Source organism: Lepisosteus platostomus, chromosome 11 (genome assembly GCF_059453375.1).
Source record: "Lepisosteus platostomus isolate fLepPlt1 chromosome 11, fLepPlt1.hap1, whole genome shotgun sequence".
NCBI classification, from domain to species: domain Eukaryota; kingdom Metazoa; phylum Chordata; class Actinopteri; order Semionotiformes; family Lepisosteidae; genus Lepisosteus; species Lepisosteus platostomus.
The window spans coordinates 3,113,625-3,126,123 of NC_142621.1; the positions used below are offsets into that span (position 1 = coordinate 3,113,625).

At 42.1% G+C, this 12,499-nt stretch overlaps 1 protein-coding gene across 12 annotated transcripts in view; it reads left to right on the forward strand.

Annotated features, from left to right (window-relative positions):
* The window catches only part of LOC148651763 (receptor-type tyrosine-protein phosphatase F), a 222,607-nt gene that overhangs the window by 197,754 nt on the left and 12,354 nt on the right, over positions 1 to 12,499 (forward strand). For 7 of the 12 annotated variants that reach the window (XM_088597854.1, XM_088597859.1, XM_088597861.1 and 4 more), the window contains 4 exons: positions 768 to 800; positions 2,529 to 2,626; positions 10,169 to 10,292; positions 10,792 to 10,967. In XM_088597854.1, coding sequence (XP_088453980.1) covers positions 768 to 800; positions 2,529 to 2,626; positions 10,169 to 10,292; positions 10,792 to 10,967 — 431 coding nt within the window. The remainder of the gene's footprint in view (positions 1 to 767; positions 801 to 2,528; positions 2,627 to 10,168; positions 10,293 to 10,791; positions 10,968 to 12,499) is intronic. The other 5 variants (XM_088597860.1, XM_088597865.1, XM_088597863.1 and 2 more) reach the window with 1 other exon arrangement.

Here is a 12,499-nt window from a genome sequence, read left to right on the forward strand (position 1 = left end):
AAAGAGAACTGCAGAACTGCGGTTCTGTGTGATTCACACCAGCAGTCTCGGTTTCATTTATGTAATCAATACGGATAAAAAAATCTGAAAAAAAAACTTTGCCAGAAGACTTGACACTGAAACCAAAGCAATGAAAACATTCAGAAATAAAACAGGAGTCATGAAACCCTAATTGCACGAGTAATGAAAGGATACACCAGGTCGTGTGCAGAGTACAGTTTTGGTCTCCCAAGGTTATAGCAGAATAAACAGTGCAGCCACTAGATGGCAGCTATTCAGAAAGTGACTAACAAATGAAAGGTAGGCGAAGAAAAAGAGCAAAGCACCCTCCTGCTTTATGAAGAGTTAGAGCCCGCAGGTTCATCGTTAAAGTATCTTGTTGTTGTGTGGGTCCAGTAGAGGTGAGCCCTGCTTCTGATGGCTCCTGAACAAAGGCAAGGAAAGAGAAGCAGTGGCTTCAAAGCTAAAAACAAAAGTTAAATTATTCAGGCCTCAGCAAGAAGATCATGATAAAAGCTCGAATCCCAGTGCGTTCCAACAGCAGGCCTGGGAGCTGCTGGATTTGAGCTTCCAGTACCTCCCTGTCACCCTGCATCACTCTGGTGCTCCTCTAGGCGTGGCTGCCAACCCCTCCTCCCCTGTCTCCTGCACTTCCTGCTCTCAGTACCGTTTTCTGTGTGCTCTGGTTTCACTTAAAGGAAGCGGACGATAATTAAAATAATAAAAGAAGCTTTTTTGTTATTCCTCCCCCAATCTCTTCTCTACAGGTCCCAGTGCCCCCAGTTGCCCGAACATTTCAAGTTAGTTCTTACTGCTCCTGTCTATATTTATATGCATCTGTCTCACCCTCATTCTATCTCTCTCATCTTTTTCCCCCCCACTCTCTGCAATTTTGTTTTCCCTCGGTGTGTCTTGAGGCCATTTCCACTCAGAAGCAGTTGTACTGTGTCTGTGAATTTGATTTCTAACATGATTAATGGGTCCAGTTTAATTTTATTTTCCTCACTCATTTCCTCTTCGCAGGCTGGCTTTCATAACTGGTTTAAAAAAATAAGCAGTAATTGCTGCAGCAAATGGGTGCAGTAACTTGTTCTGTTAGCGTGAGATGTGGCTAATTCTTGCCCCCAGATGGGCCTGCAGGGTCATTTTACTTAACGCAGCCTCTTCATGCCTGGTTTATTTTTAATAATTCAACAATCATTTATGCTACAAACTCTGTAATTTAATTGTTTGCAGTTCTTTGCAATAACAGGGAACTGAACTGACCCTAGTGCCCACCCCCTGGACTGCAAATAGGGTGTTGTAAAGGACATAGGTTATGTAAAGAACTTTAATATTGAAGTTTTTTTTAATCACTCTTTTTTCTTATCTATGAACGTGTGAACGAAGGCTGATCTAGTGTTATGACTCCTTTGTTAGCAGACATGTGTTGGATCTTACTGCATGTAAAGCCTGACGCTAAATCAATCTTGTAATTTATCTAATGTTCAGGTACAGTTGATTTCTTTGACTGGCAGTTGGTAACATTACAATATTCTGCAACTGAGCAAAAGTAAAGACTGGCAAATGAAGGCTGTTGGAGACAGAGAAATGAGTAATTTCTCATTATTCCTTGGGATTTTATAAGCCTTTACCCACAAGAGTCATCAGATCTGTTTACTTGTTTTGTTCGGGTGTTTTACTTTGAGTGCTAAGCCACTATTATTTTAGTCTTGTTCCAAGACAGCCTGGTCTATGACGCATACAGATAATTTCTTCTGTGCTGTTGGTTACACAGTTTTTGCAAAATTACGATCACTGAGCATTTTAAAACTCTGAAGCATGTCATGCATTTTAAAATCCCTTTTAGCATAATGCTGCCATGTTCAAAGGTGAAGGAAATTCTTGTTGGCAGATAAGTTCTAAGCCATCGATTAAATGCCTACAATAAATCTGTTGTGCGGGAAAATTAATTTTCGAGAAGGTGTTTATCAGTGTTTCGCTTGAAGAAGTAAGAGCAAACGCTGCAAGCAATTTAGATCTGTCAGTGCATTTTATTTTACAGGTATCTAAGTTTTGCTGTTTTCGGAGTACCATGTCGATTATAGTTATGAACAGTTTTGACAACCAGTCTGAGAATGATCATGGGCAGCCCAGTGAAAGATGACAGAAGTGCATTTTTATATTGTGGGTTTTTTTGTTGCTTTTCTCCTGTAATGCCCCTCCACACCTCACTGGTACTTTTAACTCTTTAAGTGTCTGCTTCAGCCAGCGCTGGCGCTAACCAGTGAGCATGCTCACTTGCTCATGCCCATCGTCAGTGTTTGCCCACTCTCACTCCTGTCCAGCATGCCACAGAGTTTTTTGTAACTTGAGTGAGTTTTTTACATGCATTGTTGAGCTCTGTGCTTCCCACCAACATGCATTTGTTTTTGCAGAGTCGTGTTTTATGGGTTATACGGTGACTGCTGTTCACTTGTTTCTGACTGCTCATCCCGGCCTCATACTTGTGTCCTCTGTTGTGTTTTTCGTGTCTCCTTCGTACCCAGGCATGAGAGAGCACCCTCCCATCTCTGTCTCTGACCTCGCCGACCACATTGAGAGGCTTAAGGCCAACGACGGATTACGCTTCTCCCAAGAGTACGAGGTAAGAGCTCCTTCGCAGGGCAGAAGGGGCTTTTCGGGTTTTTGTTTCACTGTATGGCAAGAATGAGTCCCAGAAGAGTGACCAGACACCCGCAGGTCAGTTCTGGCCGGTTTCTGTGAACAGAGGGGCTCGATTGCGCTTGTGCGTAACGTGAATGTTATCTTCTTCATGGAACTAAAAAAATGTTATATCGGCATAAACAGGAAAAAGCAGAGTCAAAATAAGCTTCCTTCTGTATATCATTTGGTTTTTAAAGCGTGTAATGATGTATTAAATTGAAATATACTGAAGAATGCATCTTGACTTCCTAATGCACTAAAAAAAACAATTAAGCCCCCAGTATGCATGTTGCATTTGGTGCTCCCAGGGCTTTTAATTGGGCTTTTAACACAAACACAGGCTGGCCATCAGTATGCAGACTTGCTTGGTTTCTTAATATTTAATTTTTAGGTGCATGAAACTCTCCATAAACAGGGGCCTTTTTCTCATCTTCTTATCCTGCATGTTAAGAATGGAAAATAAGTACTGTACATCTAGCAGCTCTCTTATTGAACTGTTCAGCTCCTGCTGCATCTGCTGTGTTTTTCTTCCTGTTAAAGTGACAAGGGTGTTTATTGTAACTACATTAACGGGAAAAATCACGCATAGCTCTAATTCTGCAGTTGAGATGCTCTTAAATTAAAACCTCCCCCACTGATGGGGTGCTTGAAAAAAATGTTTGAAATAACGAGAGACCAAATTCATCAGGCCCTGGAGAGAACGGGCATTACGGCTGAATGCTTTGCTGGCTGAGCCCCTCTGCGTGCTGATATTTTGCCGCAATCAGTGACACTTGGTGCCTCTGAGAAATGAGATTTACGAAAATAGGAAAGTCGCCTCTCAAACTTCTTTATTACGAGAAAATAAGCTTGAAATTGCATGACACAAAATAAAGCATGGTTTCCCAGCCTCATGAAAACGCAGTGATTTAAACATGTAGAAAACCTGGACTGTGCATGATTCTCCAATTGGCATCTTGTTTGTATTTTAATGTCGTTTATCTGTGATTTCCTGAGCCAGAGCTTCTGCTCTTGGATATTTTTTGTGGTCTTATAGAGTCAGCTGCTGTTCTCCTTCAATCTTCTCCATCAGGGCTGCATGTTAGTAATGTTGACCGACTCCTTGGCTCTGCTTCCCTCTGCACCCGATCTCCTGAACTGAAACCTCTGTATTTGAGCAGAAAATCACAAGCCCTTTTCCTTTCTTTAAAACATTCCTAACCTTGGGAGTTTTATAATAATTGATGTAATGTGGCTCAGAATGGAAAAAAAACACTCAATCACTTGACCACGGTTATTGGACACATTTACAGTAATTTTTTATTTTTACCCTGCACATTTTTTTTATCACCCTATTCTTTTCTGAACCCTAAAGCAGGACTAGTGTGGTGGAATGCCAGCATGAGAAAAGTTCACATTTAAAGTAACACATTTCGAATGCGAATTTCGAATTCCGAAAGCTGTCATTTTCCTGTTGGCAAAGGTAGAGTAGTTTTGCCCTAATTACACACGAATCATTGACTTTTTTTCCTCCTACAAAGGATATATAGTGCTGTACCTTGTTATTTTCACTTTGCCACACACTTAGCCATCCCACACTCTCCTCTTTCTTTTAAATGTCATAAATAAAATCTCAGCTGCAATTGTTTTATGAATGCATGCTGTGAACCAGGACTTAAAACCTCAGCATATTACGTTTTTACCGCTTGGCATTTGAACCATTTCCCAATAAAATGAAGTCTAAATGTTGTCAACCCTCTGTTAATGTATAAATAAAGCACATTCTTCCATCTTCATACAGTTTGCTTTTTCAAATCAAAGAGAGGGCTTTTTACTGCTGCCTCATGACTGGGTTTGTAAATTCCCTTGTGGTCTCTCCTGTGAAATATTTCTCTGTATTAATAATTCACAGTTTCATTGAAGAATAAGAACGAGCCTTAATGGAGGTGGGCACCAGTGTGTTAGTCTATTAAGGACCCAATTAATAGTTAGCTCCTTTCCTTTCTAGGTTCCTACAGTATACAGTTACACTTTTACTAGGGTAACTATATACGATATATTTTTAAACTGGTCATTATTTTAAAATAAATGGATTGCACTTTCTTTTTGAGTTATGGAACTGCGATGGTAAACCGTATTAAACCATTTTTTGTGCTGGCCTGGGAAAAGAGGCTCGTGTCGGCTCACACGTTGTTCATTCCTCCCTTCTGGGATTGAAATCGGCCCGAATGTCTGGAGAGAGCTCCTGGATCTCAAACTGCAAACTGCCAGGGCACCTTCTGTCTCTTTCCCTCCATCTGCATAAGATACAATCTGATGTGCTCCTAATTTCAGGCAGTGGTGTTATATTTATAAGGCTGACATAGAAGATGAGAGATGCAAAGCTTTATGATACCTATAGTGGTGGGCACCTGATTTTCGATTTGTCCATTAATGTAGCCTCTTTTGTACTTTGGCATGATCCTCTTCCAGCTCCATTGAGAAGCAGAGAAGCCTAGTATTTAATTTGCCCAGTTTGATTTACAAATTTGCCCTTCCTGTTTAATGCTGTTTCACCCTGCTAAGGGGAAAAAGATTGAAGCTGTGCCAGGCATTGATCCTGAAGCAGATCACTTCCCTCTGTCAGTAGTCAAGTGGCAGAGATGACTTAAGCAAGTATTTTCATTGGTGCTGGTGATGTCACCAGGGGCTGTGAATTCCTGTTCTGCTCACAGCTGGTATTTCTGCAAGGATGAAGAGGAATGAGGTAGCAGGAACAGGAGGTAATGTGTATGTGCCCGAGCAACACATGAAGCATATTTATCACTGTCTGATGTGGCCTTGACATTCAAAGTCATTCCATGTACCTGTGTTTGCTCTGCTACTCTTGTTGCAGCACACACTTCATATGCATTTCTAAGACAGTGACTCCAAAGCTTTGAATGGATTACAGTAATACTTTTCTGATCTTTAGGGTTCTGATCTTTGCCAGTTTTTATTTTCTGGCAGGGATTGTCACTAGGAGAACTGGCCATTCCTTCCCCGAGGACGTAACCTTGTTTGTTAACCAGTGTTTGTAGAAAATAAATTCATTTGCCGAGCTGCGTACTTAACATAAGAAGAAAACTCTTTAGAGCATCAGCTTTTAATCAAGTGCAGCATCTAATTAGCGTGTTATTATTGTCAGGTGTAAGACTGGATTACTTCTCAATGTTTTCACCAGCTATCACCCCAATGGGACAGATGGTTATTGCAGCTTTTGCTGCTTTTACTTTTACACCAAGCAGGAGAACAAGCTGATATCTTTAAAATTTCTGTTAAGTTCAAAGGATTGCCCCTGTTAGTTTGTTTTCAGTGATTTTTTGCTATATCTAGATTGAGTAATGGCAGGAGTGGCAGGAGCTGTGCAATAATTTAAAAAAAAAATGTACCCTGTTTTTTGCTGTTGTGCTTTTACATGGCCATCTTTGAAATGGATTGTCACATTTCATTATGCATCCAGGTATGAACATGAGGGACCATATGTTCCGAAGGAAAAGTTAGTCAGTTTCGACAAGTCTGAGAAATGCACTCTCAAATTATTAAAATAACAGCCTTTTATTTTTTTAAGGGGAGTTTTTACATTAAATGTTTTTTTGTGTATTGAGCTTTTTTATGTTGTTGTTGCTCGGGCCCCCTGTCAGAACGTCGTCCTGAAAAACTGAGACAGGCACTAAATAAATACTACGCAGTCACTTTTGCACTAGGCACTGGTGGAGCTTATTGTTGAGTCTGGTACTGCATCTTTCAGGGATCTCACTAAGAAACACGGCAAATAATGCCTTCCAGCCACTCTCCTAGACAAACTGTCAGCTCTCATTGATCCACCTATTCATTTCCGAGCAGAGCTGAGAGTTTGCTTTGCAAGGAGAGAGGTTTAATCAGGCCAGGGGAGATACAGGGTCAGGAACAGGAAACCCAGCGTGTCTTTGTGCTCATTACACAGCCACCAGGAAAGCTTTCATTTGCCGAGAGCTGCTGTGTGTGTACTTGGCGGTAACCAGTAGGGCCAGGCATCCTCGTCTCTCTCGTAGTCAGTACCAGCACCCGGGTTGCCAGTATGAAAGATCCTTTTTGTCTTTCTTCTCGACAGCCTTTTCAGAAAATAGTACATTTCCAATAAGAAGTAAAAAAAAAAACAATAAAGCCGTCACACAGGTACGTGGTATTGGTAATACTTCTGGGACTTTTTTTTGTGATTATTCCCAGGACTGGTTATAACAAATGATCCAGTAGTAAGGAACACAGGATCCATAGGTACAGCTTGGCTATTTGAAGACTGAGATTTCAGGACTTGTTTCCTACATTTCCTCCACTTGTTTATCTTTTACGAATGTCATGACTGCTACTGTAGCACATTTTAACCTTAAGGGAGGATTTAAAATACAGTTTTCCTGATTCCGAAGAGTCACAGCTCTCAAAGCAAAGACCAACCAATTAGTTGGTGTAAGAGTGCGGCAGCGGGAGGAGTGGCGACAAACACCACTGAAAGTCAACGTCCCATCTGAGGGGTCGGAGGCACCGCTAACCCGGGGTCGCTAACCCGGAGCAAAAAAGGGAGAAACAAAAAAAAAAAGAAAAATGTGCCACTGTTCACCACGGCATCCAGACTAGACTTCCCCTATTTAACGGGGTCCAGTCTGGAAGAACAGGGGGCATGAGGCGAAAACTAAAGAGAACCCAACCTGTGGCGGTGGGAGATTCCTCCCCTGTCCTGCAGTGTAAGGTCAGCCTCCCCCGGTGGAGATGCATGGCGGGATAGGCGAAAAGACAAAGACAGTTAAACGTAGGGGAAATGACGGCCTTCCGCTCAGTCACAGTCAGTGGAAGGGTCTCCCCTTGCGGGGTTCTGCTCGTCCCTCTGGGGAGGTGCCCAGTGTATCTGAAAGAGCCCCACAGCTGCTACTCATCCTTATTTAGCCAGGGCAGCTGTGGTTGCGAAGGCAACGCGTCCCCCTTAATCCAGGGCTCCAACACCACACTGAACATACCCCTGGGTAATGCCACATTGGGTTATGGTTGTAATGAGAGGATAGCAACACCTCTCTCACAATAAAATTGCCCTTCCAGACTCTTAACAGACTTGTGTTTTCTAATTCCTTCACTTCATCCCACTGCCATACACTGAACATGATATTGAGACTTATAACAAAAAACTGGAATTGATTTCATGAAGACTGCCACAAGGTTACAATGTACACAATCTAGGTACCTGCAACTGCACAAACTTAAGAAATGTTACAAATGAGAAGAGACCTTTTGGCCCATCTAGCCCCTTTGATCTAAGCCCAGACAATCCATCAAAAGTAGGACAGTAGAAAGTTTTTTTTATTTCCTTCTTTCATTATATTGTCACAGAGTATTTATAGACCGTAGCAATTTACGCAGGTGGGAGAAGAGAGCTAGGAATCTGATCTTGAGCACACATGAAAAGACACTGGTTTTAAACAGACTGCCAGAAAGGATGCCTGTCCCAAAAATGATCCCTGTGTATTTTTAACTTTCACAGACTTGTAAAATGATTCTTGTATTTCTGTATTCAGTTGACATGCACATCTTAATAGAATTGTTTTGGATATCAATTAATACTTAAGTCTGAATATTGCAACACTTAAGGAGTTGACTGCATGTCTGTTCATGCACATAAAGATAAAGTCATCTGTGACAAGTGCAGTAATTTTTTGCATTTCATTTTCTAATGTAAACCTCCTTCTTCCTTGCCCCACTGTTTTTTTGCTCAAGATTTTCCTTGCTAATGCTGCCAGATGAAAAACCAGGCAGTAGATGGTACTTCTCATATTGCTGTGGCCTGTGACTGATCTGTGGGCATAACATCTGCGTGTATTACTCTGGGATTGGATGAAGGTTAAACCCTGTGCAGTGATTGATATTGAGCAGGATAGCCTGGTATCTGATGCTTAAAGGTCAAGTTTAAATAACAAGAAGCTGCTAAATCCAGTATGAGCATTACTGGAAGAAGAAAAGTCTAGTGTTCAGTAAAGGGCTCATCTGTATCTAAATTATTCCTAATGTTCTGTACCTTACTTAATACCTTGTCAGGGATAAGTCTTTAGCACATGTAAGTGCTTTCTGTGCTTGGTATTTGGAGCCTGCTGAAATGAAGCAGAAAATCTCTACAGTAGTGAACAAAGCCATCCAAATTAATGTCGGTCTTTACCAATTAAGAGTGAGGAGGCCATTCTTTTAAAATGCTTTAATTCATCGGGAAGAGGCTCTGTGTTTTCTGGAGGGATGGGGCCCTCTATGAAATTGCTCCTGTAAGTCTTTATGGAGAAAAATCCTTCCATTACCTGAATGAATGAGTTAGAGGAATAGATTAAAATGCTAATCGCAGTCAAGCGAACAAAACAGGAAAGTAAATGCCATGAACAGTGAGTCATTGATTTAAACCTTAGATTTTTTTGTCATCTTGATTGCGAATAGGTGCGATTTTGATTTTTTTTTTATTAGTAAAGGGATTCATAAAACAGTTTAGAAACTAGGTGGGATTTAAGATGTTGAAGAGCAAACTGGCTACTATACCAACTGAAAACATAGGTGACTGAACTTTACAAAGACATCCAAGGCTGTGAGGAAGTTTTTCATGCCTTGCCTGAAGACGCAGGGAGCGCTGTCATTTTTTATTAATAATGAAATAGCTTAATTTCAGATAATAAGTCATTCTTCTTAAAAGCATTGAATTAGAATGATGAAAAGCAAGAACAGGCTGACAAAGAAATCAGCCTGCTTCTGAAGTCAAAGTAAGAGCCTTTGAAAGGAAAATGTATTTTCCGAGATAAAAAAAATGACTTGTTTCTAGAACAAAGCCCATGCTGCTGCTGTTGTTGTTGTTGTTGTTGAGGGACAAAAGTTTTTTTTTATTTTATAAAATGGGACTTGCTTCCAAAAAGTGTCATTTTGCAAGGCACTCAGTATGGATGTCTTTAACAGCTTTACTGAAGGATGGCCGTCGGAGAGATGAGTTTCAGTGAACTCATTCCCACTCAGGACGCCTTGTCAGAGTGCCTATAAAACTGCTTTGTGATGTTGGATGGCTGGAACTGTATTTTTAGCATCAGAAAGAGGTTTTTTTTTTTCTTTCTCTTAGTATTGCAAAATAAAAATAATCAAGTGGGCTGGTTCTTTCTGAGACAGGGTTGCTTGGTCACCCTCTGGCAATGGTCTTGGTTTGTTCATGAAATGGAAGCCGTTCTGCTGTTGGCAGAAAAGGCGCATCAGACCACGGCCAGCGCAGATCTGCTCACCGGCTGCAAGACTCCGGACCCACCATTCACACCTTTATCGTTGTTTCCTCTTCATCAGTGCCAGGAATAAAGATCACCTTGAGTGTGAAAAGCCACCGAAATCATAGGGTGGCAGTGTTTGGTGCTTCCCCAAGAAGTGATCTGAACAAAGGTGGGGCTCACGTTTTAGGATAAGAGTTCCCTCTGCTCTAACGTCTGTCTGTTTTTGTTTTTTATTTCAGTCTATTGACCCTGGGCAGCAGTTCACCTGGGAGAATTCCAACCTGGAGGTGAACAAACCAAAGAACCGCTATGCAAATGTTATCGCCTACGACCATTCCCGTGTCATCCTGACTTCTGTCGATGGCAAGTACACAGAGTGCTAGCTTACATTAAAGTGATTAGCCGCAATGATTAGGACAGGCCTGGTCATTGACAGTGACAATTATTTTCTAATGTTTAGAACCCAACTTTTCTGAACTTTCCTCTACCGTAAGCTTGCTTCTGTTTTTTCTGATGGACATTGTAAAAAAAAAAAAGGGTTAAAGAAAATCAAGCCGACATCCAAGGTGTGGGGAAAAAGGAATATTTTTGTTTTTTACTGAAATGTCATTTTAGAAAATCAGCTTTTATTTTGGTGTTATGATAAGCTGAGCAGATTTGTGCACAGAAAAAGCTCCGAGTGTCATGATGTATGTTGTGGGCGTGAACGTTTTCGGCCTTGTAGATGTCTTGGTGAAAGTATATTCTTTAGAGACGGTGTTTAAACCAGGGGCATGCTGGTTGGGGAAGAAAAAAGGAAACCCCTACGAATGCAATCTAAACCTGTTGGCACGACATGAGACATGAGCTCGTCAACCCACAGGTGTGCCAGGCAGCGACTATATCAACGCCAACTACATTGATGGGTATCGCAAGCAGAATGCCTACATCGCCACCCAGGGCCCACTGCCCGAGACCCTGAGCGACTTCTGGCGCATGGTGTGGGAGCAGCGGACCAACACCATCATCATGATGACCCGGCTGGAAGAGAAGTCCAGGGTGAGCTGTGACGAGAGACGGCTGGCGGACCTGCGCTCGCTGTGATGTGCGCACAGCGATGCGGCTCGCATGCGGTTACCTGTCAAATGGGTCCGGTCGCACACAATTAAAAGCAGTCTTTGTTAGAAGTAGTGTTAAAAAGCAAAGGGTCTGATGTTGTCCAGTTAGTGATCTAATTTGTGGCACAGGAACCTTAAACTTTAAGATTCAGATGATTAATGGGTTGAATTAATTTTATATATGAATTAGTCAGCTATCGGTTGTAATGAGGGGCTTCCATGCCTTCAAATGAAAGGAGAGAGTAACTTGCACGTACAGGTCAGTCCCATGAGCTGTGCGGGAGGACTAATTCACTGAACTGAGGGAGCAGAGAGATCATTGTGTATTGAGCCATTTTCTGTACAGCTTCAGGGCTAAGCTACAGAGATGACCCGAGGAGCAATGTGCTTTTGGAAATAATGGGTGATAGAGCAAACTGTGAATAACTACTCATGAAAACAAGAGTACAGACAATAAAAATGCAGGCCTACACATGTGCAGAGGTCATATCTAGATAATTAAAGCTCCTTACAAACGGGTAATTTATCTAAACAGATGTTGCTGTAAATGTGACTGAGGCTGCACATGCATTGATTTGCCAGCCTATCTGTCACGCCTGTATTTACAGAGCAGCTAACAGGAGAAGGGGAGGGTTGGTTTTCTCCTGGATCTTACCAGCCTCTTTGAGATTCCAGTGGGGTTTATCAGTTAAGTCTTTCCACTGAATAAAACCAATTTCCAGCAGCTGCCACTGTTGCAGGTGATCAGCAGAGATGCCTTCACACGATCTTGTCTATGTATTCTGTCAGACCGCTTTGCTTAGAGCGTTGCAGATAAAACAGCATGAACTGACAACTACAAAGGATTCTGATTCGTTAGGCACAGCAAACAAACCCGCCGACCGACATAAATAACTAGGATAGACATATCTGGCGTGGAGTACAGTTCAATTAGAAAACTGAGATGTATCGATTTCTAATTAAAGACACTGCTCAGCTGCCCACAGTTCAGAGCACAACATAAAATACAATAAGTGAGTACAGGCTGAGTACTGCTACTGTGCCGAGAAGAACTGACTGCCTTGCACTTGCAAGGAGCTGCTGAGATCTGAAGGATTTATGGTTTTTTGATACACCTATTAATGCGATCCTATTAAGTTGCCACACATTCACACCCCGAGCCCCTTTAATTAGCGGAACCTGCTCCAGCTGCCTCCACAAGCTCGGCAGAGAGCGACACACCTTCTGCCCCAGATTCAGCTCTGTGTGACCCCAGCCAGCGTCACTCTGCATTAAGACGTATTGCACCCACCTCCCTGCAGCCGCAACCCTGATATGAGCAGTCTCAATCCAACATAAAACCTGCTAGTGAGGAAATAACCTTAAGCTCCTACAGCAACAGTAAAACAGAAAGCACTGCAGTGGGAGCTCCGAGAGAGGGGTGACCATATTGCCGGGTCAAAGCTCCCTATTGTGGCCACCTGGCCCCACACT